Below are 25,606 nucleotides of genomic sequence, written 5' to 3'. Positions count from 1 at the left end.
TTTAGACAAGACTCTGAGCCCTCCCCTCCTATGTCAGCAGCTTATTATCCAGCTTCCTTACCTCGGAGAGAACCTGCTGTTGTTTCACCATTGATCTCCTCTCCTTTCACAATGTGCTTGTACAAATTGATCACTTGTGTTAAGTTGTCATTAGCTTGCAAAATTTCAGCTGCAACAAGACCAATATGATAGAAATGAAGGTTCAGAGGGTAAATCAAATGTTCCACAATAGAGATAAAGCCTAGCATTAACTTTTCTACAATAAAAAATACAAATGTTAGTAGGTTTAAACCAGAGGTTCCCAAAGTGGTCAGTACTGCCTCCTGGAGGGCGGTGGGATGACTTAGGGGGGCGCTAAGAGGCAAGGGGGGGTGGCAGAAAAGAACCCGCGCTGAGCCTACAGCTTCAGCTGGCCAACCTGCCATAAATGCCCCTTCTTCATTGATGTACTTGATACTACCATTGCTGCTTCTCACTGCTGCCCGCCACGGTGACTTACGACCAGCAGCCTCAACCACGAGAGAGGGAGAGGGAGAGGGAGAGAGAGAGAATATATAGAGAGTGCGCAACCAAGCAGAGGAGGGGTGAGTCAAAACAACTAAATCAGAAGACACTGAGCCGCTCCCACGCGGTGGCTAGGCACACGCTGTTCAGGGCTTTACAGCCTCCTCTGGACCGAGCACCATGGCTCAGAACGTGTGTGCTCCCTGAGCTCGTTGCTGACATGGGCCACTCCCGTCCTTCCCCCTCCCCGCCCCGTCGAATGGTTGCTTCTGGCCTTTTGCATACCGCACATTCCTCGGTGTAGCCAGTCAGTTGGCACGCGGTCTGTCGATCCGTGCACTGTGCTCCAAGGGTGGCAGTACTGTGTTCCGCAGGCAGGCAGGGAGCCCTCTTTTTTGGGCACGTGAAGGGCGATCCCGGGACCGGGGATCCCTATATGTGCGTGTGGCAACTAAAATCCTCCGGCGACACAAAAAAGGGGGTGGTGGGTGGTATTCCTTGGGTGGGAAGGGAGCAACGGGGCAATGGCCAAAGGGAATTTTGACGTGGGTGATGACAAAGCAAGTTTTGCATGAACCCCAGGGGCAAACTGGTAGGAAACGGGCCACTCTTTTTAAGTGTCTTTTAAGACAAACCATCACCCAAAACTACTGGAAACTAGAGTCAGGAGTTAATGCCACCGAAAAGGCTCCTCTGATACCATAATAGGAGAGGAGAGGAAAACAGTTCTGATGCTTTTAGAGCAGTGTCTCTCAACCTTGGCAACTTGAAGATGTCTGGACTTCAACTCCCAGAATTCCCCAGCCAGTATTCCCTGGCTGAGGAATTCTGGGAGTTGAAGTCCAGACATCTTCAAGTTGCCAAGGTTGGGAAACATTGCACTCTGCTAAGTGACTTAAAACCAGACATTGGGAAACTGGTATCACTTCATCAAGCCCATCCATCACATTAAGAATTTACTGAACAGTGAAGTAGTTACTAAATTTTACTGAGTTTACTAAGTTACTAGTTACTAAGTTTCTTGATAAATGAGTATCAGACTTTGAAAACCTGGTATCACTGGATCATGTTCAACAATTTTGTTGAATTAACATTAACTAAACAGGTTTTTAAATTGGATTTTGAATAAATGTGCAATTAATTGTTACAGTTTTGAATTTTAGTTACCATCTTCCTTCCGTCGTGCAAACCGCCCAGTCACATGACCCCCCAGCCATGCCCACCAAGCCACGCCCACAGAACCGGTTGTAAAAAAATTGAATTCCACCACTGGGTGGGGGGCACTGAGGATCAGTTTGTAGCGGGACTTCCTGTGGGAGGAGCCTGTCGCCGAGGAGCTCAACGAAGCCCCTCTTAAAGATCTGGTCTGTATATCTAATTAAGATCAATAGATATCATCCCTTTCTGGCAGAAAGGGACAGGCAGAAGCTCAGGTGTTAGGATTTATTCGTAGTTCACAGCCCTCTTCTTTTTTTGGGGGGCTGCGAACAGAGAATGGATCCAACGTAGCCGAGCTTTTATCTCCAGCCATTTCTTTGCAGCTGCCTTTTTGCAGCCCTAGACAGCTGACTCCCGCACTCAGGACAATGATAAATTGCTTTTAAGATAAGACGAGCGGGTCACACCTCTGTGATGTGTTTTTTTTTTTTTAACTATCTAAACACCAGCCTTGTTTTTCCTTTGAACTTCTCTGCGCAATTGGGACACAAAATGGCGTTTTTACTGTGTTGGTGATTGATGACGTAATTAACTGGCTTTATTTCCCCGGAGACCGCTACTCATTAATGAGCAAAGTCTACAAATAATTTATTGAGAACTGGCCAGCTGAAGACACTGTTTATCTGTCTATTCTCAGATTTTATCTATAATGTCTCCCAGGTCCAAACAGGCAAAAAAATCCTCCCCCCTCGTGCTTAAAGAACTTGCTACCAAATCGCTGCCTTTGTCTCCTACGCCATCTACTGGAGATTTCTTGACACAGGAGCTTCTCTCTCAAATAATTAATGACTTTAGAAAAGAAATTCAAGAATTTGTGTTGGATTTATGCGATAAAATACATGCCAAAATTGCCCAGATAAATGCGAATACGTTTGAAGTCACGTCTACTTTAACAGATTATGTTGAAGAAATGGAGACGAAATTGGAATCTTTGGAGAGGGCTAATTTTAATTTGTCTTCTAATATTCAAGCTTTACAACAAGAGATTATTAATAATCAAACACAACTTACAATGATAAATTATAATACAAAGGCGTTTGCAATAAGAGTCAGAGGACTGCCTGAAAAGAAAGGAGAAAATTTGAAACAGACTTTTGTAGAAGCTTTCAGCCAAGTGGTGGGAGGCCCAGGACTTAATTTTGATTGGAATATTCGAAAAATCTATCGCCAAAATTCGCATGTAGCAGAGCAACGACAGCTTCCAAGAGACATAATTATATATTTTTTCACAAGAAAATCCAGAAATGCGATCTCACAAAAGCTTTATAATAGAAGGCTCAGAATTGATGACCACGATTTGTTCGTCTTTAAAGATATCCCGCTTCAGATGCTGCACGCAAGGAGAAGTTATACTTTTTTAACCCAAGAACTCAGAAATCATCAAATAAAGTATAAATGGGAGGCTCCAGCTGGAATCACAGTTACATTTGAAAATCAAAGATTTCGTATTAATTCTGTTTCGGAAGCTCGGGACTTTTATTATAAAACTCTGAAGGCGGGGCTTCCTGACTCACTCGGAAACGCGGAAGGACAAGGTGAAGGAAAGACAAGCAACAACTCACTTAACTACAAGAAGGAGGGAGTTGCTCTCCCCCAACTGGAGAGGCAGAAGAGCGGAAACTGAGGATTCAGTCATATTTTCAAAGCAGCGGGACACGTGGTTATAAGGCAGAGGGTTGCCTTTTCTTTCCGGAAGGACAGAAGAGTAAAGAATACAGACCCAGCGACGTTTTTAAAATACTTTCTAAGCTTTTGGACTGATTAAAACTTTAGGATTTCTGTTTGGTATGAAATGGTAAAGCTGTGTACTGATACGGGACTTTTACAAGACTTATTTGAGTTTCAATCCAAACTGCGCATGAAGTGTTTTCTGTGAGGAAAGCGGGGACTAAGATTTATTTGAATTGCGGTTTGGGAGAAATGGAGTGTCGAGCAGAAAGGAAGGTGGAGTGGGATATTGATGAAGGAATCTTGGGATTGAACGAACTGGTATGAATTTTGGGCATATGTTTTACGAATTTACATGTCTGAAGTATAATATAAAAAGCTCAGGATCTTAAAGTGAAGAGCGAGATCCTAATCTTATGCAATTTGGGCTTGGGAGGAATGGAGACGTGAAACGAAGGATAGGAAAATGAGTAGCGAAAGTATGAAGATAAACTGATTTTTGTATAAACTAATATTTGAATATAAGGTTAAGAAAGACTATCTGGAGATTCTACAGGAAGATGGGGGTAAATATCAAAGAAGTAAGGGACGAGGACAAAATATAAATGGAATGATTCACACTGTTTAAAAGTTGAAGAATGATGGGAGGCTGAGCATAATGCAAAAGAGTTTTCAATTTTATTTTATTTACTTTTTTGTTTTTGTTTTCTTTTTCGGAGTGTTCTTTTTATTTTATTTTCATTATTATTGTTAATAAGATATTTTGAAGGTGAATGGTACTGAACTGTGCCGGGTGTGTGACCTGGGAAGTCGGAGGGGGTTAGGGAGGGGGGTTCATTGGGGGTGGGTGGGTGGGTGGAGATATAGCTTCAATATATAGAACAAGAAGAATACACTTGTATACTGCTGTTCCTTATCTTTTCTTTTTATTTTTCTCTTTTTTTTTTCTTATTGCTTTTTTCTTTCCTTTTTTTTGTTGGGTGTAAGGAATAGAGAAATGCACCATAGTGAGAAGTAGAGGAAAAGAAGAGGGAGAAGTAAGGAGGGAGGAAGAGGGGAATGTAAGGAGGATGAGAGGGGAAGGAGGGTGAGAAAGGCGAGAAAGGAAGATAGGAGGGGAAAGGGAAGTAGGAGGGGTGATCGTTGGAGGGAGAAAGGAAAGTTGGAGGGGGAGAAGAAGGGGTGTGTGAAAGTGATAGGTGGGGTTTATGAGTTGTGTTTCGGTTGGGGGTTTCTTGTTTTTTTTTTACTTACGATTATAATATTATTATTGCCAATATCCAGTATATAAGTGAATGTACAAAATTGAAAATGAAAATGAATAAAACATTTAATTAATAAAGGATCAGTTTGTAGCACCAAGGGGGCAGTGGAATGAAAACGTTTGGGAACCACTGATTTAAACCCTTCAGCTGAAAGTCACATTGACATTTAGTTGTTACTCATAATATACCAACATAATGCAATAAGTCTATACATTGATATCATTTCCTTAGAGTCCTGTGAAAAAATCAGGTGGAACAACGGCTGATGACCTCTTTTTATCGGTCCACCATAGAAAGTGTCCTCACATAATGCATTACAGTATGGTATGCTGGTTTAACAGCTGCGGACAGGAAGGCACTACAGAGAGTGATCAGTTTGGCACAAGAAACCATTGGTTGCCCTCTGACATCACTGGATGACATTGCCAGGTCTCGCTGCTTTAGGAGAGTAAGGAAGATACTCAGAGATGATTCACACCCTGGTCAGGGTCTCTTTGCACTTCTACCATCAGGCAGAAGACATCAAAGTATAGCCAGCCGAACAAATAGGTTTAAACATAGTTTCTATCCTTGGGCTGTCAGACTTTTAAATACAATCACAATCACTCCATGCACACGCTAGTTTTTTCTTTCTTTCTTTTTTTGTTTCTGCTCTAATTGTGCACCAGTGAGGTTAAAACCAATTTCGTTGTATTTAAGTGTAATGACAATAAAGATTATACTTATACTTACACTTATAACCAATTTTGCTTCCTCTCAATTATCTAACCTGGTTAGAACAACATAGACACAAAAATGCCCACTTGACAACAGAGATGTCAGAAAGGAAAGCTCACAAAGTCTACCTGTGCACAAGGTAACTTTGGGTGTACTTTAATCCAGAAACTCATGCTTAGAGTAACTTATAATGGAATGTGAAGAAGTCTATTGATATCTTAGGGTTTACATGAAATTACTTGAATGTGTAACTGAATGCTTGCTCAAAGATAACTTACCCAGTGCTTCATCATTGTCTTCTGTGTCACTAGCAAGCCTAAAAAGCATGGGCCTCATGCGTTCACAGCGCTGATACAGCTCCTATAATGAGGAATATTAAAGTTCAGTATAATTAAGTGCACTTCTAGGCATAAAAATACATAGTCAAGTAAGTGGGGTGGTTTTATTTTACTGACTATATCTGGATGAACCTGTATGAAATTATAAAATTGATTCATTTGAAAAGACGCAAAAGGGAAAAAAGTAGGCAAGAAAGACAACGTGGGAAACCCCATTCAGAAGCACTCTAGAATCTTTCAGTCCTAATTACAGGGAGAGTGTGGTTTAGAACAGATTTCTTGGATCTGAATGACCTTGACGCAACAGATCTAAATAGAGTGGCATCCTTTTCATCCATGCTCAGTCATTTGCAATTAAATGTGCGGTCAGAGTGTATGCCTGCGCATAAGTCAAGATTATGAGGAGCATGCCTGAGTGACGTGCATATCCCAATTCCAGTTTGGTAATTGCTCATTTTGTTCATGGATTCACAACTTCTGAAAGGAGTAGCCAGTGTTTGCTCTGTAAGTGATAGTTTCAATAAGAGGAAAAAGTTGCACTTTCTTTTACTGAGCTATTCCTGAAACATTAACACTTTTTCAATCATCAATTGACATCACTTACTAAATTTCAGGTTTAAAGGCTAAATTCAATTGTTGGGTGCACACAACACTTTGAATTATAGTTTGTTTAAGTAAGCTTTTTGAAATACGGCAGGGATTCAGTCAAGGCATGAAGCCAAATCAAGCCAAGTATTACAATGTGTTAGTCATCCCACATGCGAATCCAGAGACTGTTTATTGTGGCTAATTTGTAGAACCAAAGAGCAAAAAGCATGTTCTGCCTCCTTCTGGAGGATTGTCAGATTAATCTTCTAATTCAGTAGTCTCCAACCTTGGCAAATTTTAAGACCTGTAGATTTCAACTCCCAGAATTCTGGGAGTTTAAATCCACCTGTCTTAAAGTTGCCAAGGTTGGAGACCCCTGTTCTAATTGGTTTCTGATTCTATCAGTCTTTCCCATCCAACTCTGGAATATTAGACTGTCAAAATTCCCAACATCCTGACCAGTTTAGAAACTCTAGGAAAAGTTGTTACGAAGTACTATACATGACAGGCAAAAAAACATGCTAATAAAGATTAGCATATCTTTGATGCAACAGATAAGCAGTTTTAAGGCAGCTTAAAGATTAACAAGTATCAATATATACATTTTCTGTAGACTGAAGTCCATGTCAGCAGATATATGGAAATTTCTGATGAAGTAGGCTGTAGTGCACAAAACATTATGCCAAAATGTAATATGCTGTAATTTGATTTGGAATCTATGATAGGGAACCTGTTCAACCTAACAGTAAATGAAGTGGAAATATTAGGAACAATTTAATGGTATTTAAAAAATAAAAGCAAATTTGCTCAATGTGTATATTTGCTGAATATATACAATTATTAGTACAGTCACACACCAATGTTTGCAAATCTTAGTTGCATTCAGGTGTGACTGATTTACTCATTTACAATGCGGCTTAAGCAACAGCTACAGAAATGCAAAGCAGGCATTGGCTGAATGAAAAAATAACCAGGCAGCTGAGCCCCAAATGCAACTGGGGAGATACTTAGAAGACCAATCTCTGTAAGCACCTTTGTTATAAATTATATAACCAAGGGTTTTCAAAGATGCCTTGTAAGGGCATATTGGACTAACAATTTTAACTTCTTCATGCAAACATAAATGGGACATTTTGCTGCTTATGTTGTAAGAACGCTAATTGCATTCACAGTTAAGAATTTCAAATCATCCATTAGCACGTGTTGCAAAACAAAATGCAAAATGTAGACGTGTGCTCACTTTCATCAGATCCTCGCTACTCTCTGTCCTCTCTCCATTGCTATAGTTAGTCACCATGTCAGTCAGCAGTTTCACATTGTTATTTACTTCTTCAATGGCATGCACTCGCTTGGAAATCTTCTCCATTCGCTTTTGGTCCTGGAAAAAGAGAAGGGTTACAATCTCTTCCTACTCCTTAAAAAGATAAATATTCCTCTTGCACTTATGTGCTAGTCCTTCCAGACTCTAGGGGGCAGTGGTCATCTCCATTTCAAAGCAGAAGAGCCAGCACTGTCCGAAGACGTCTCCGTGGTCATGTGGCCGGCATGATTAAATGCTGAAAGCGCACGGAACGCTGTTACCTTCCCACCAAAGGTGGTTCCTATTTTTCTACTTGCATTTTTACATGCTTTCGAACTGCTAGGTTGGCAGAAGCTGGGACAAGTAATGGGAGCTCATTCCGTTGCACAACACTAGGGATTCGAACCATTGAATTGCTGACCTTTCTGATTGACAAGCTCAGTGTCTTAGCCACTGAGCCACTGTGTCCTATTCCTTAGAAGATTAGAAAATGTAAAACATGGCAATGCTATTATCTTCGAAGATTTTGAAGAGGCCCTCAGCTGATGCTATCCCAGGATTATTCTATTGAGATCACTGATAGATACTCCAGCTAACCAAGTATCCTAAACAACCCCAGACATTAAAATATGCCACAGAAAGCTCTTATAGCTCACAGGACATGTATTTCAAGACCATATTTTATTTCTGAATCTTGGAAACTGTACCTTCCATGTGCATAGGAAAAATCCCTGTGAAATAAATTGTGGTGAGGAGAAGCCCTAGGATGAAAACTTCAAAACCAAGATTATCAAACAATGCCAATTAATAAACATATGGAGGTGGAAGCAAAGCTTGCCTCTTGAACCATCTCTTTGATGAGTTTATTGGCAGCTCGGAGATCTTCAGGATGGGAACTTTTGAGCAGGCGGGCCAGCATCTGCAAAGACACAGAGATCAGAAAAAAATAGGTGTCTGTGGAAAGCTTACAATAGAAGGGTATCTGAAAAAAAATAGATATGAGATACAGAGCAGAATAATTTAAGGGCATTACCTTCCACATAATGTTATCTTTTTAAATCAATCAGACCATTAGAAATCTCAGCCTTATATATTTTGATAGAAGGCTAAAATACCCCAGAAAGTATTATAATAATCAACAATAGAGTAACAACAAATTTAATATTTTTTGCTTTCTCTGTAAAGCAGGCTAGCATAATCCATGATGTACTAAGATAAACAGCCAGATTTCACGGGCTGTTTCTAAACTTGTTTAAGGAAAGAAAAGCAGGTGATTTAGTGAACCAGTCACGTGTTGCCAATTTGTTTTTAACAATATTATATTGAACTGTATGGCCCATTGTTGTAACCATGCCTACAGAAAATTTCATCTTTTAGCCCAGACCAGGGCAATATGGTAGCTCTAGAAGTTGTCTGATTACAAATCTATCAGTCCATTAAAAAGAAGAAGCCCCAAACAAATAGTCAACAACGATGAGAACTGAGGAGCAAAAATAATCCATCCAATCCAAGCTTATTAAAACTTGCTGGTGTCAGTTCACTGCAACTCCTAAATAGCTCACATTTTCACTTTCCACCCAAAATCTTTTCATGTGATGCGGTACCTTGAAAAGCTAAGAGTTTCTAACCTTAGATAGAGCAAAGCAATGACTGTAAAGTATCTAGCCAATGAATTGCTTTTTACCTTGGATTTCTCTTCATCGTCAAAGATTGCATTCTTTGGTCTGGGAGGAGGTAGAAGGAAAGGTGCATCATCTGGCAACTTGGGGTCACATTTTACAATCCCTGGGGAAAAAAAGGAAAGCTCCTACCAAGAGTTCCCAAGCAAGTAGGCAAATGATCCATTTCCCTATCAGGCCAATTTAATAAGTCTCCCCGGTTTGATCCCTTTTTCCAAGGGAACAAATGTTGCAGTGAAATAGACAACTTCTCAGTTAAAATAAATGGACTACAGGTAGTCCTCGACTTACAACAGTTCATTTAGTGACCATTCAAAGTTATAATGGCACTGAAAAAAGTGAATTACAACCATTTTTCACACTTACGACCACTGTGGCATCCCCAGTTATGTGGTCAAAATTCAGATGCTTGGCTACAGATTCATACCGTATTTATGATAGTTGCAATGTCCCGGGGTCATGTAATACCTCTTGCAACATTCTGACAAAGTGAATGAGGAAAGCTGATTCAATTGACGACCATGTTACTAACTTAACAACTGCAGCAATTCATTCAACAACTGTGGCAAGAAAGGTTGTAAAATGGGGCAAAACTCACTTAACAAACATCTTTGTTAATGTTAGGAATATAATCTAATGGTTGGGTTGGCAATATATAAATCATGTAACAATGCTGTACCTGTTTCTTTAAATCATGCTGTAAATGTGATTGGTTGCTATTTCCTCAATCGGCCATAAGATGGAGCCAGAATCACTGTTAGATGCTGATCTGATCTGAGTGTTTGGAAGCTGGCTGTTAGAAGTGCTGATTATGGGCCCAGGTTATACCAGACGTAGTTAAAGGAGAGTTGATGTTGATACGCAATATCGCATTCAGACAGCTGTTTCATTAGTGATTGTTACTATCCTGGAGAAGATGGCGAGCGACCCATCAACAAGCTATCGATGATAACCCGGTTGGATGGAACAAACTATGTTTCCTGGTCTATGAAGTGCAGTCTACTCCTGCGTAGGGAAGATTTATGGGATGCTGTACAGAATCCACCTGATGTAACTGCTTGGAATCCAGATAACAATGGTGATGCCAAGAAGATAGAAGATTTTCAGCGATACAACAAATGGGCATTGTGTATAATTGGTCTAACACTGAACGACCAACAATTAGTGCATATTCGTGGAGAAAATTCTGCTGCAAGATGTTGGGAGAATTTGAAGAAGATTTATGTACGTGACACTGTAGTTGCACACATACATCTCACACGCAAACTGTTTAGGGCACGTCTTCTGAGAGGTGGAGATAAGTTAGCTCATTTAAACTTTATGAAAGGGGTTTTTCAGGAGCTACATGAAAAAGAACTAATTTTTTCTGAGCTACATCAAGTTTATATCATACTCTCCTCACTGGATGAGAGTTATGATGTTTTTGAATCTTCTCTTGAAGTCCTAACCCAAAATGAACTAACTTTGACTGACATTACTGCACGACTGTTGGAAGAGTCAAGAAGAAGGATGGAAAGAGAACAACTGAGAGAAAAACCACCATAACATGAGGAGTCACCTTCTACAGCCTATACTGTTCGAAAATGTTTCTCTTGTGGGGCTAAGGGACATATAGCTAGATTCTGTAAAAAGGCAAAACAACAGAATGCAGGAAGAGCTAGAAAAAATGCTAATGTCAACTTAGCTATGTCTACTTTGGCTACGTCTAGCAATGCACCTGTAAACCATGATTTGTGGGTTGTTGATAGTGGTGCATCACAGTGCATTGCTAGAGATAGAAAAAGGTTTGTAAAAATAACCACAAGCATTTTTGGCAAATGGATGGAAGGTGAGGGCGTCTGGTGAAGGCAACGCATATTGTTCATTCCTAAATGAGCAGTTACCAATATTATATGTACCTAACCTGAAATTCAACTTACTATAGGTTAGGGCTCTGATTAACATTGGCTATGTGGTAACCTTTAGGGGAGATATCTATATTATTGAAAAGGAGGGTAACAGGGTTACTGCTACTTTAAAAAACAGTTCGTATGTTATACCGGATGGCCAGATGGCTAACACAGCTTATCATAATGTTAAACCCCATTTACTTCATATACGCATGGGGCACATTAATTTCAAGTTGCTGCAACAAACTGTTAAGTTGGCAGAGGGAGTAAAAATAAAGCCATGCAGAAAATATTTAAACTGCAATGTTTGCAATCAGGAGAAAAGCAAAGTTACTCCAGCAAACAGACTGAATAGTTTTAAAACAAAGGAACCTCTGGAGGTTGTTTTTGCTGATATAATAGGACCTAAGAAACCCAGTTTGGGAGGTGCCTGTTATGTTTTGAGTATCGTGGCTCATTATTCACGATATGGTTTCTGTTACTTAATGAAAAACAAAACAGAAACATTTCAGAATTTCTTTAATTGGCTGATGTTTGCGGAAAGAAAGATGAAAGCCAAGGTTATTACTGTGGTTACTGATAATGGGATGGAGTTTACCAATTATAAATTCCAAACAATGTTAAAAACAGCTGGAATCGAGCACAAACGTTCTGCTCTTTATAGGCCACAACATAACTCGTTCGTAGAACGAAGGGGGCAAACATTACAGGCCATGGCTCGAACTATGATAGCTGATTCAGGTTTGCTGGAAACACTGTGGGGTGAAGCTATGATGTGTAGTAACCATGTTTTAAATAATATGGTGAATACAACAACCGGTGAATTGCTATTCACTAGGTGGCATGGCAGAAAACCAGATTTGAATTACCTACATACATTCGGAGCCTCAGCATGGGTGTATATATCATCACAAGTGAGACTGAAAGGACAACATAGAGCTCGACAGTTAATTTTTGTAGGATATGAGGCTAACCATAGATCATTTAGGTTTGGAAATGCACAGCTAAGGTTTATTGTAGTAAACAGTACAATTAGTATTGTAGTACTAGGTTTATGGAACACGTGGGGTGGAATAAATTAGAAACAAATGATAATGTAATGATTGACACCCAAGTAGTTCCTAATGATGAGGTAGTAAAAACAGTAATTAAAGAAATTAAGGAAGAAGTACAGTTACAGGATGAACCAGAAGAACAAGAGCAGATTATACAGGAGAATCCACTGGTGAGTCCTGAAATACCTAGACGTTCAACTCGTGTAACGAGACCACCTGACAGGTATCAGGCATCTATAGCATGTCAGGCAAATAAGGTTCCTACTAATTGCCAAGAATTAACTCTATATCCAACTGAGGAACAGAAAGGTTGGAAAGATGCAATGGAAAAGGAATTAACATCATTGCAAAAGTTAGAAGTATATGAAAATGTAAAGTTACCACCAGGTAAACATGCCATTGGTTGTAAATGGATTTTCACCCATAAAGCCAGGTTAGTTGCACAAGGGTTTGCTCAGTCAGCCAATGACTATGATGAGGTCTTTGCACCTAGTTTAAAGGCTACGTTACATGCAGCATTAGTGTGGGTAACTAAGAATGAACATATAGTTAATCATTTAGATGTAGAGACAGCATATCTTCATGCACTGTTGTAACATACTATATACTTACAGAAGCCTGCAGGATTCAAAACTGATAGTAAAACTGATTGCTGGAGGTTGAAAAAGAGTCTTTATGGCTTGAAGCAATCAGGATATGAATGGAATCAATGTATAGTTAAAGAGTTAACTAAGATAAGTTTTAAAGCTGGCATGGCTGATCCATGTTTGTTTAAGAAAGAAAGTGATGGTGTGATTTCATTGTTGCTATTGTTCAGTAATGACATAGCATTAATCAATAAAACTGAGCAAGAAGCTATGAGGATTATAACACTGTTAAGGACGCAGTTCAGTATAAAACATCTTGCTGAGATTAGGCATATCTTGGTTTACAAATAAATAAAACTAGGGGAGGATACAAAACCTCACAAACTGAGAAGATTAACCAGCTACTCAGAACATTTAGGATGGAACTGTGTAAACCGGCAAAAACTCCAATGGGCCGAGTTTAGCCACAATGATGAACAAAGCCCTGTATTTCATAAAGGTGTTTATCAATCATTAATTGGTAGCTTATGATATCTGAGTAATTAATTGGTCAAGGCCCAACATAGCATATAGTGTAAATCAATTAGCCAGGTTTAATGCTGAACCTACTGAAAGGCACTGGCAAGCTACTAAGAGGATATTAAGATATCTTAAGCAAACGATGCATTATGCATTGTATCTAGAACCTAAGGATGATCTGAGCTTAACTGCATATGCGGATGCAAGTTTTGCTACAGATGTGTTTACATGGAAATCAACATCAGGGTTTGTTGTATTCCTGGGAAAAGCACTAATGGGTTGGCAGTCTATTAGACAAAAACATTTAAGTCTATCAACTATGGAGGCTGAGTTCTCATGTTTGTCATTATTATGTACGGATTTGGTTTGTTATAAACAACTCCTACTTGAAATGGGGATTGACATACTAGAACCTATTGTTGTTTATGAAGACAATCAAGCAGCAATTCAGATAGCATCCAATCTTGCTGTAAAAACTAGGTCAAAACACACTGATCTAAGATATCTGAATGTAAGGCAAAGTGTGAATGGTAAATAAGTTTCACTGGAGTACTGCATGTCTGAACATAACATTGCAGATCATTTTACTAAGGCCTAAGGTAATATAAAGCATAAATGTTGTTGCGAGGAATACGGATTAAGATTGTAAGATTTATATATTGTCCTACCCAAAGGGGAGAATGTTAGGAATATAATCTTACGGTTGGGTTGGCAATATATAAATCATGTAACAATGCTATACCTGTTTCTTTAAATCATGCTGTAAATGTGATTGGTTGCCGTTTCCTCAATCGGCCATAAGATGGAGCCAGAATCACTGTTAGATGCTGATCTGATCTGAGTGTTTGGAAGCTGGCTGTTAGAAGTGCCGTATAGTGATCAGTGTGAGCTATTGTAAGTTTTACAACTGCTAGCAAACTTTGTGTACCGGACTGTTTGTATGATTATGGACTATGTTATTTGGATTATCTCTTAACTGAAAGACATTGATGACTGACTGTCTTAACCGTGTATGACTTGAACTGTTTGATGGACTCCGATACCTCTATTGCCACGAAGGTAAAAGCCTATTTAAACTGCAGTGTCTCTATGCTGTATGCTGGTTTCTGTGTTCTCCAACACCAATCTCACAATGCTTCTCTAAACGCACTCGCTCTCCCAACGGGGAGCTCACCTAACAGTTCAGAAATGTTGCGCTCAATTGTGGTTGTGCGTTGAGGACTACCTGCATTGCTGATTTCTCCTATTACCAATCCAACCAAGGGGAAGGTAAACAAAGACCAGTAAAAGAACAAGGGCTTCTTTATATAGATTCGAAAGGAAAGGAAAATAATCATATAACAAATGCACAGTGAAGAGATTAACATACTAAAGTGTAACAAGGAGGTGGCAGAACTATCCAACTCCTCTCAAATAAGTGACTATAGGTTTCATTAGGAAATTTAAAGACCAACATTAAGAAGCAGGATTGAAGCCTGGGACTGATAAGAGTTATTGTCAGGAAATTACTATGTTTAAATGTCTTAAGGCTAGGTGAATTATGTACTGTGGTAATAAAGGAAAAAATTGATCGTCTGGTATTATTTTTCAAAAATTGAGAACTAGCACTTTGAGGTGAGGAAAATTGTGAATTAGGCAACTCCGAAGGAGCAGAAATACTGCTCCTCTCCAGACAGAAGATTGCCTATTTGTGTTCCAGACAGCTCCTCCCTATAAGGAAACTGTAGGCCTGTAGTTCTCCTGTGGGTCTAAGCACTGGAAGACAAGGGAAACTATCAAGCTTAGCTGTGGTAGAGAGCCCTTAAGGACACTACATTAGTCTAACCTCACTTTCTAATCACTTTCTGAATTACAATTATGTTAAAGTTAAAAGAGATCTTCTGAACAAGTCTGAAAATTCACCTGGTAAGTAAAATTTCATTTTGAAATTTCATTTTTACCTTACAATTTAAAAAATTTAAAAACATGAAATAAATGGCAAAAAGGTAAATAAAAATTCAACCTAGGAAAGTTTTAAACGGATTAAGGAAACAAATGAATTTGGAATATTAGGACTTGCAGAACTTTGAAAAATTGAGTAAATAAAACACTTTTGTGGGAATGGGACTTGTGGAGCCTATGATGATGTATCCTTTATTAAGTTTTTGCATGAGTTTGCAAACAGATGAGTTAGAGCTGAAAAAATGCCCAGTTCTTTACCCTACTCCTTCAGTATTTCTGTAACCCAGAATATAAACCCCCAAGGTATTAATCCAAGTTTGGAAGGAATGTCCCCATTCTTGTACAATTAAGTGGAAACCTCTTGAGTATAGAAAAGTATATCCCACCTTGTTTTTTTAACATCTGATATGCTTCTGTAATTTTCACTTCCTCGGGCAGACCCAACGTCCAGCTATACATCAATTCTAAGATTTTTGATTTCACTTTTTCTGGAGTTCTGTTTCCTAGATACTGAGGAAGCAACAAATCACATCACATATTTAACATGACGGGGTTAAAAAAAAACACAAGAGTTTGCTTTCAGGGCGTTGTGTACCAAGCATGAGATGAAGTGTCATGTGTTTCATTCTACACTGAAGATGAAGACAAATCTGACTGTTGCAATCCTGACAATATCAGACATTAATGAATTAAACCACCATAAGAAATTCTTCACTTTCATTTACAGTGTACTAGCACAGAACTTGAAAGAAAATGACCCAAATACAAGGTTTTCTTAATGAAGTCAATAATATTACTTTTTATTCAACATGTGGAAATATGAAATTGCTCTGTTTGTCTCTTCTACTTGTTACACTTCAAATTTGCCCCACTGGTAATGTTAGTTTAGTTTAGTTTATTTTACTTTATTGATTATTAGCCTTTGGGCCATATATTAATGAGCACTCACCTTTGGTGACACAACCTTGATGAGCTCGTTAAGGAACCTAAACTTGCCAACTTCATCATGAAAGCGCTTGCCACAGTTTTTCATACAGGCCTCCAGCACCTGTAAAATAGAGCAGGAAGCGACCCTAAAAATCCACATGCCAGGATTCCCCATTCTCTTCATAATGCAATGAAATGGGGGGATGGGGATGAGGACTGAGAAGAATGTTATTTGAAAAAGTATGCCTTCTGGAGCTTTCATACTTTCTTTTCTCTCTACTGATAAACCACAAAAACAATATAAACCAGTCTTCCTCAATAGTGCCTCCTGGAGATTGGACTATAATTTCTAGACGTTTTCCTACATCTGGAAAGCTCCATTTTGGGAAGAGGTAATAAAATAGTTTGCTTCTCTGCCAAAAATCACAAATTATGACCAGATTTGAAAACACTGGTTGCACCTAGAGCGGCATCTTTTGTGCACATTACCTTCCTTGGCTCTTAACCATGGAGATAATTAAAAGCAATCCCACCATGGCTCAGTACAGAATTAGCCATCTTGGGCTATTGAGAGAGCACTGCCTTGTAATAACAACATGCTAAGCCAAAAAATAAACAACCTATATGATGGCTTCTAGTAGTCAGCCCAAGAATGCCTTAGTCAGACAAATAATACATGCATGCAATATGAACCTACAATTCATTCTATAAAATGTAAGTTAAATATGATATAAATGTCAGGAAAAAAGTGTCAGTTGCTACCAGAAATTCAGAGCTCTCTCATTTCTCATTTTGTGGCAGACACAGATGATAAGGAATCATTGGAAACACCGAGCTGAGAGCTAAGCAGCAGTGTCCTTATTAGACACCTGATCCAAAATCTCAAATGTCAGTAGACTTGTAGTCAGATGAGAATTTCCTCTTTCCCAAGTGATTAGCTACAGGTAGTATTTATTCTTCCTAGAAATAGATTGCGTGTAAAGTCATAAAGAGAGGTTATGGTCACAATTTGTGAGGATGGGAATAGCAGATTGCAGCAGGACCTTTTCCATTACCTTAGAATTCATTCATTAGGCATCAGGTAGGATTAGCTTTTAGCATTCATGTATTAATACCACTTCTGTGGTTATTGCTTTCTATGTGTAAACCAATTGTTTCACATGAATGGGGAATATATTTATTAATTTCCTATATTGCCATGGGCAAAAGTCTGCATACTTTAAAAGTTGAAAACTAATGCACACGAATGTTATAACAACCTAAAGTAACCTAAGACTACACGAGACTAAAACCAAAGTAAAACAGAACCAGTGCAAGAATACAAAGAAAAGTATTTTAAAGCTGAAAGTTTGAAAAGCGTAGGAAATGCAATTTTCACTGGAAATGAAGAGACCATAAAAGTGTGTCAGATGGTCTTTTCTAGAAAGAGTGATGTCTCAGCTGACACACCAATGCTGAAAAGATCCTTTCAATTAAGCCATAATCATAAGAATACAGTTATAGTCAAGTGAAATTGTGGCTCTAAATAAATAACCAAACAGAACTGCAGTTTTCTTGAAACCAGAAAAGAGTGAGGCCATGGTGTCTTCTTGAAATACTTTGCATCCCATGAAAAGAAGCATGTCTGTATCTGTCAAAGGTATGGCACTTTAAATCAGAGTGCAGAGTGGGATGGAAGAAATAATAATCCTGACATTTCACATATTCTAACATAACCCCAAGATTACTTAAATTGTACCAGCCCTTATTTGGGTAGTTATCACGAAGCTTTGTTTCCTTCCAACTTGTAGTAAATCAAGCAGTTCATGGCATCTTACCGTGAGAGCCTGCATGGCTTCCCATTCTTGTGGAGACTGGATCTTGTGGGCTAGGAGCCGGGTGGCTAATGGAGGGCTGTGAATGAGACATAGAAACAGTGAGTGGAGTCACAGAAACCGTCAATGAAGTAGTAATCTGGATCTAGCGAATCCCCATTTTATTTTAATATTTCATAACAACACACAAGCTGTCATTGACTGGAATAAGAGCTCTCAATCCAGAGGCTATTTTTTTCAAGTCACCTTCAAACCGCCCTGAGCCTGACACATTTTGTGAAATGGAGCAGATGTGTTGGTGAGATGCTGCCTATTGAGTCTGAAATCCCACTTTTCCCTGATTTAGTCTTCACATTTTTTATTTTCCATTAGCTGGCTTCTAGAAAATCTCATTGGTTCTTAAACTTTGTAAATACTTTGCACCCCTTTTTAAGGTATTATACTTCCTTTACAGCAAACATTATGAATAAGGCAATTTAGTAAATTACTAGCTGATACTAAGAGATTGATTGAAGTTGACTTCTAAGAGCTAATCACTTTGTAGTCAAAATTTGATTATGACTCTAGTTAATTCCTTAAAAATAACTTTTAGTTTTTAATAGTGAAATCTCCAAGTAATCCAGAAAATCTATGCTAATGCCCTACTAATAAAAAGATATATAAGCACCATTTTAAAATTTCTTTTAACATCCTCTGTTAAATGATGATCCTCTTCAAATTATCAATTAAATTATCAATTTAAACCTACTATCCTTTATGCAACTTTGCATCATTCTATCAACTAATAGTAGTGTTTTAGGTGATTTACATAAACACCTATCTAAAGTCTTAACGAATTGCTTTTACTATTTTTCCATATTTCCAGAACTCCCACATTTTATACATAGGATATTTCCCTGTTGGCATTTAACTACATTATAAACATGCTCTAGTAAGTTCTTGTTCTTGCTATGTCCCTATGACAATATTTTCAAACTGTCCTTAGCTTATGAGTAAGACAGGCTTATGTTGCATTTAACTGTCCTAATTGTAAAGTAGCATTTTCCCCTTAAGCCAGAGCAATCAACAGCAATGGCCAAGTGAGTAAAACCTGTTGTGATTTATGATTTGTCAGATGATACCCAGGAAGTAGGGAGAGCTTGGCATCCATTGGCTATTTCAGGCTTGGAATATAAGAAATTCTCCTGTGCTATTTTTATATATTTTTCCTTCCAGTGGTTATAGCTATCAAAAACCCAGGGTAGCTCAGCATGTACCATAAGACAGTAAACTGGCTCTCTCAAAAAAAACTACACAGAGTTAGTTTGGCGTCATATATGAAGTAAAAAAAAAATCCTGCAATTCTAAATAAGCACCAAAGTCGGGGTCAAAGGAAGCTTGCTAGATAGTTCACTGGCAGAATTGGTGAACTGCCCAGTAAATGGGAAAAGCTATTCTGCCTAATAGGCAGATGCTATCCACTGTGGATATTTGCTTCAAATCTGAAGAATGGTAGAGATGGATACAATGCAGGTAGTCCTTGACCTACCACCATAATTGAGCCCAAAATTTCTGTTGCTAAGTGAGACATTTGTTAAATGAGTTTTTCCCCATTTTACAAACTTGCTTGCCACAGTTATTAAGTGAATCATTACAATGTTAAGTTAGTAAAATGGTTGTTAAGTGAATTTGGCTTCACCATTGACTTTGGTGGTCTGAAAGTCCCAAAAGGTGATCACAGGACCTTGGGATATGCAACAGTCATAAATATGAGTCAGTTGCCAAGCATTTGAATTTTGATCAGGTGACCATGGGGATGCTGCAACATCCATAAGTGTGAAAAAGTTTTTTCAGTGCTGTTGTAACTTTGAACGGTCACTAAATGAACTGTTATAAGTCAAGGACTACCTGTAATGCAAAAGAGGCTATCTGCTTTGCTGGACGGCATCCCAACCTCACAAATCAGCTGCTGGTGGATTTATCCAGCCGCATATGATCAGAACTGCATGGCAAAATGGATTATGCAAACCCAGAATAGTGGGTTAATTTAGTAACTACAGCTAAGTAAACAGTTTTCAACATTAGAAAAACACAAAGGGATGCAGCTATAGCGATAAGTTTATTCAGAATGCTTCTTTGGAATACTTTTTTGTTATTATAATGTTTTTAGCATAAACCCCCGATAGACAAATATGAGACCAGGTGTACTAACCCCTCTAATTCTTTGTTCAGCTGGTCACAAAAAGCATTGATGTTGTCCCATTCCAAGTCCTTATTTAAAGGATTTGTAGCTCTATCTGAATTGAAAGAGAAAAATAAAGTTTTCTTTAATTTTTGTTTACTTGCAATCAGAATAAATAATTGTCAGAGACAATTTACCAATCATATTAAACAAAAAGGGAAGTTCTAAAAAAATTATTGCAATGCTGGCATCAGACACAACAGGAATGACACAACAGGGAGACGCCATTGTTAGTGGTAAACCATGTGCTTACACAACAAAGGTCCCAGGTTTAATCTTCAATATCTTTTTTTTGCCACAATAAGTAATCTACTTGGCATGTGCAAGTATTACTTAATGAGCGGACAGTCCTCAACAAACTGAATGAAACATCTGGCTCAACCTAAGGTAGCTCTACAAATGGAAATTGGAACAGGGAGGAAGAATCAAATTGCACACATTATTCCCTAACAAGATACCAAACTCAAGTCTTAACTGTCTATGAGTAGCAAGTGTTCATTTAAAAAAAATGCAAATCAAAGTTCTCTCAACTTAATCCACCATTACAATAATGTAACTTCAAAATCAATATTGCTGTCATCTGCACCACAGCCAAAAGAAACTTGCTACAGCTTCTGTTCCTCCAAAGCGGAACAGTCATGTCTTCTGAACACAGCAAACTTAATTAAAAAAATAATGCTGTCAAGTCAAAAAAGAGTGGAACAAAATCACACCATGAAGAGACATGAAAGAAGTAGCAACACGGTCTACAAATAGCATTCAGAATCTGCTGCGCTGCACAAAAATCTTGGTGGGCCAAAGTTCCATTCACCAGATATAAAGATACTGTTTTCCCCAAAATAAGACAGAGTCGTATTTTCTTTTGACCCCCGAAATAAGCACTTGGCTTATTTTCAGGGAGGTCCTATTATTTTTGAGGTGCAGGAGGTGGCAAGCGTGGTCACCTCATGGCTGCTGCTGTGTTGCAATATTTTCAGGGAGGGCTTATTTTCAGAGGAGGGCTTATTTTGGGGGTAACGGTGTTTTTTTAAAATCATTTTGCAAATTTCAAACTACCTCATTTTAGGGTAGTTCATTGCAACTAAAGATCACAAAATTATCTCCTTGAATATACCTGGATTTTGATGAGTTAGATTTGTAAATAAACATATTCAGAATTCTTTTTTTTTTAAAAAAATCAATGTTATTTGGTACCAGTAATATATTTACTTGTCCATATTAGATGATTAAGCCAGTAACACTTTCTGGGGATTTCAACTGTCTGATTTGACTACGCCAGGTTGCAAGCTTCATTCCTGGGCACAGTAACAGACCCCTAACGTCTGGCAGTCGGTGAGTGGGAAACTTAGCTTGGGACAGACAGGGGAAAAAAAAACCCCTCCAGGGGTAAAGGACGGTTAATAGTAACAGAATTGGAAGGGAACTTAGAGGTCATCTAGTCCAACCCCCACTCACGCAGGAGACCCCCCCCCCATACTAGGATGGAGGGCAAGTCTCTTCCTCGCTCGGATGACCCAGCGAAGAGGCAAAACGTGGCAGCGTTTCCCTCGCAAGCTGTGACCCCCCAGGATGAAAAAGGGGAACCGCAGAGCATGTGACGGCGAGCGGGTCACGCGAAGAAGAGCCCTCTTCCAAAGCAGGCCCGAAGCACCTGCTATAACTGCTAGGGATAAACCCGGCCGGTCTTCCCCCAACTTACTGATCCTGGACTCCAACGTCTCTGCCTCCATCTCGGCCTCCATCGGTTCCCGCTCGGTTGCCCCGCCCCCCGCCCGGTCCCGTTCAAAGGCTCAGTCTTCCTGCCGCCCTCCGGCTCCGGCAGCCCGGAGCCATAGAGAAGAAACCGTCGAGAGGGCCGTTCTGGAAACAATAGAGCTTCGGAAGTTATAGACGGAACGCCCTCTGGGAGCGGTGCGAAACTTGCTCCCAACTTCCTCCTCCAAATCACTGAGATGGACAGGCTTTGCCTAGAGAGTGATGACAGGGTTCTAACTGAGGGGACGGGCTGAGGCAGGCAGGACAGTGGATTTTCTGTCTGTCGCGGGAAGGAAGATAGACCCTTCACAACCTCAGGGCTAAAGAAAGATATGCTTACAGTAAGAAAATTTGAGTACAGTTTCGTACAAGTTTATTGTGCTCTATCTCTATGACATTACACCGAGTAAATAGAACGGAAGCTTTTGACAGAACATCATAGAGAACGACATTTGAGTACGCTAGAACGTCTCACTGTATCTTCGGATTGCCTGCGTCAGACTTCTCTGACGACTAGACCGGAAAGCGCCGTAACTGCCGCCCCTTGTTGAAAAGGCACACTGTTGCCATAGTCGTGCTTTATGAAAACAAGCCCTTCTTGGTGCATTCTGGGAACTGTGGTATCATTGGTCAAAGCAGATGTGTTGGGTGGGGAACGGTCAGTAGAGGCGCGCTCCATTTTTCCCCGACTCAGTATTTTTGACATTGGTTGGACTACCAAACCCACAATTCCTAGCGAAACATTTCCTTAGCGTGTTCCGAGATTGACGCCGTTGCTCTGCCAGCGCAGCTGGGCTTGGGTGGCTTTAGGCCGCTTGTCCGTTAACGAAGGCGAGAGCGCTAAATGTCGAAACGTGCTAGTGGAGGTCAGGCGTTGAAGGCCAGATTTACCCACCTGCAGATACCGTTGGTTGTTTATTTTTGGGTCATTACACAAATCACAACTGGAGCGGTATCCATTTATGAAGTCAAAGCGAAATGAGCAACATTGTGGTTATTTGAGGGGTCCTTAGTGCTCCCCGAAGGGACACGGTGGCTGAGTGGCTAAGACGCAAGAGATTGTCGAGCAGAAAGCTCAGCAGTTCAGTGGTTCGATTCTGTTGCCCTGCATAACGGGGTGAGATCCCGTTACTTGTCCCAGCTTCTGCCAACCTAGCAGTTCAAAAGCACGTAAAAAATGCAAGTAGAAAAATAAGAACCATCTTTGGTGGGAAGGTAACAGTGTTCCATGCTTTAGTCATGCCGGCCACATGAGCACAGAGATGTCTTTGGACAGTGCTGGCTCCTAGGCTTTGAAACGGAGATGAGCCCTTAGAGTCGGGAATGACTGGCACGTATGTGCGAGGCAGTGGTGGGTTTCAATTTTTTTTAGAACCTCTTCTGTAGGTGTGGCCTGCTTTGTGGGAGTGGCTTGCCGGTCATGTTACTGGGTGGGGGTGGCTTGTAAATTGTGGTGAAACTCACTTAACAACGCCCTTGCTTAGCAACCAAAATGTTGGCTCAGAAACTCTGGCATTTGAAGTAAGCAAGTCTTAAAGCTGTTAAGTTCCAAGACCCTTGCACCCCTAACCCTTTAGAAAAAAACCCCAGGGGAGTTCAAACCTGACAGATTTAAGACTTGTGGACTTCAACTCCCAGAATTCCTCCTCTCGCTCTTCATCTTGATGATGTGCGGACGGGCGGGGAGAGGGAGCTGGAACCGGTTCTAAACAGCATTGTAGATTTGTGGAACCTCTTCTATAGAAGAGGTTAGAACTGGCAGGAACCCACCCCTGGTGCGAGGGGACCTTTACCTTTAGTGCTCCCCGAGCTTACGTTTCATTACCCCAACTAGGTAGCATCATCAATACTAGTACTTACTAGTAGTCGTCTTATTCCCATTCTGGGTAGCTTAGTAGAAATGATTTCATATTACAGTCTGTTTATTTATTCATGACAAAGTTGCAGTTTGCCACTTCAACCAAAGCAGCTTATAAAAGTAAAAACATAGACAATAGTAGATGCATCAAATATAAATAAAAATTAAGAAACATACCAAAAGGTATTAAAGTAAAAACTTTCCATAGATAATGAAATGCTTTTAAGATAGACAATGTCCATTTTTAACACTTCAGAAAAACGCTTAAAAAAACTTTTAATAAGTCCAATGTTAAAATATTTTGCTTCATTCATTCTGTATTAGTGAGGCAAATTTAAGTTTGTGTTGTTACTCAATAAGAAAATGCCAAAAGCAATCAAGTGAATGAGCTAGTTCCTAAAATCGGTAGAGGAGTTCAAGAAATCTCAGTATCTTCCAATGGTTACAGACTTCTCCCTTAATTGTAATCCTTAGTTCCTCCAGGTCCTTCTGGTGTCCAACCTTCCAAGTCTGATCCTATCATATTTTTCAAATAGAATTCCAAACAATTTTCCCACAGGGGGAATTCTTATGATTAATTTTAAAACCTTACTTCAGATCCACCTCGATCCTTAGTTCATTTGTAACTTTCCAAAAGCAACGCTCTAATCATCTTTTTGCTGTTTGTTTCAAAATAATTTTTTAAACTCCCTAAATTTGTTTTAAAACTTTTATCGCACCTGGTGCTATAAAATTTATTGATCCAACAGTTCCTAATAACTGAAAAACAGTTTATGAGCAATTTCTGAAGTCATTAGAAAAGGAAGCATGAGTGCCCGGTGTCCTTAAAGGCACTGGCTGTAGTTTGAGAAATAGGCTATTCCAGTGTTGGCAAACCTTTTCAGCACTGAGTGCCGAAACAGAATCGTGCGCACACATGCTTGCATGCTGGAAGCCAGAAGAGCAGCTGCTCAGTGTGCATGTGTGCACTGGGAAGATGATCTTCTGGTTTCCGGCGAGTGCATGAGCACTGGCCAGCTGGTCTTTGCATCCACATGCATGCCAGAAACCAGACGACCAGGTGGCCAGCGCACATGTGCGTCACGAAAACCGGAAGATCACTTTCCTGGTGCACATGTGTGGCTGCTGTTCCAGTTTCTGGCGCTCCCGTGCATTTGAAGACCAGCTAGCTGACGTACCGGAACCCAGAAGAACAACAGGCGACGACTTGCGTGCCCAGAGAGATGGTTCTGGGTGCCACTTCTGGCACATGTGCCATAGGTTCACCATCATGGGGCTATTCCCATAGTTCTAAACTTGCTGTTTTGCAATCTTATGAGCAACAACTGTTTAGAGCATGTGTGAACAGTCTCAGTGTCAGGCCTGCAGTCATATTCCTTTTTAGGATCTTTGGCCTGCCACACTCTCTATTATTTCATTATGCTGTTTCATTAGTGTAGTAATTGGGAGGGGGAATAGAAAGGAGTAGAATTGTGGAATGTGTTGTTGTCATTCCTTTCTAGAAGCCCAAGGTCATCTTTTGTCTCCACACCTCTGCACCTGACCGGAACCGGCTGGGTGGAGATGCCAGCGTGGGCAAAGAAGATTGGACCATATGATGGATTTATGGGTGTGGGGATAAGATCATGAACTTTCAACTGGGTGGAATCCCAGGAAGCCTTTAGATTTGGGATTCCACAGTTCGTGCTAACATGTCCGTCTTATTAAATTAGAACTTTAAGGGTAGCTCTGCCTTGGACTCTGATTTAATTCTGCATGATATT

At 39.8% G+C, this 25,606-nt stretch overlaps 1 protein-coding gene across 1 annotated transcript in view; it reads right to left on the bottom strand.

The window, feature by feature from the left end:
- GGA1 (golgi associated, gamma adaptin ear containing, ARF binding protein 1) overlaps positions 1-22,089 on the bottom strand; it is a 29,072-nt gene extending 6,983 nt beyond the window's left edge. Inside the window, exons 1-10 of the mRNA XM_087723163.1 lie at positions 21,930-22,089; positions 20,201-20,285; positions 18,013-18,088; positions 16,218-16,316; positions 15,655-15,778; positions 9,283-9,383; positions 8,437-8,517; positions 7,539-7,676; positions 5,651-5,732; positions 62-169 (exon numbers count right to left, since the gene is read on the bottom strand). Of these exons, the coding sequence (XP_087579289.1) occupies positions 62-169; positions 5,651-5,732; positions 7,539-7,676; positions 8,437-8,517; positions 9,283-9,383; positions 15,655-15,778; positions 16,218-16,316; positions 18,013-18,088; positions 20,201-20,285; positions 21,930-21,972 (937 nt within the window). The 5' untranslated portion in view covers positions 21,973-22,089. The remainder of the gene's footprint in view (positions 1-61; positions 170-5,650; positions 5,733-7,538; positions 7,677-8,436; positions 8,518-9,282; positions 9,384-15,654; positions 15,779-16,217; positions 16,317-18,012; positions 18,089-20,200; positions 20,286-21,929) is intronic.
- Between the last annotated feature and the right edge of the window lie 3,517 nt (positions 22,090-25,606).

This window comes from Thamnophis sirtalis, unplaced genomic scaffold, assembly GCF_051295495.1.
Source record: "Thamnophis sirtalis isolate CommonGarterSnake01/CBP01778 unplaced genomic scaffold, rThaSir2_p1.2 scaffold_9, whole genome shotgun sequence".
Lineage (NCBI taxonomy): Eukaryota > Metazoa > Chordata > Lepidosauria > Squamata > Natricidae > Thamnophis > Thamnophis sirtalis.
Note: the sequence above shows the minus strand (reverse complement) of the source record. Positions and strands in the feature narration are given on the sequence as shown.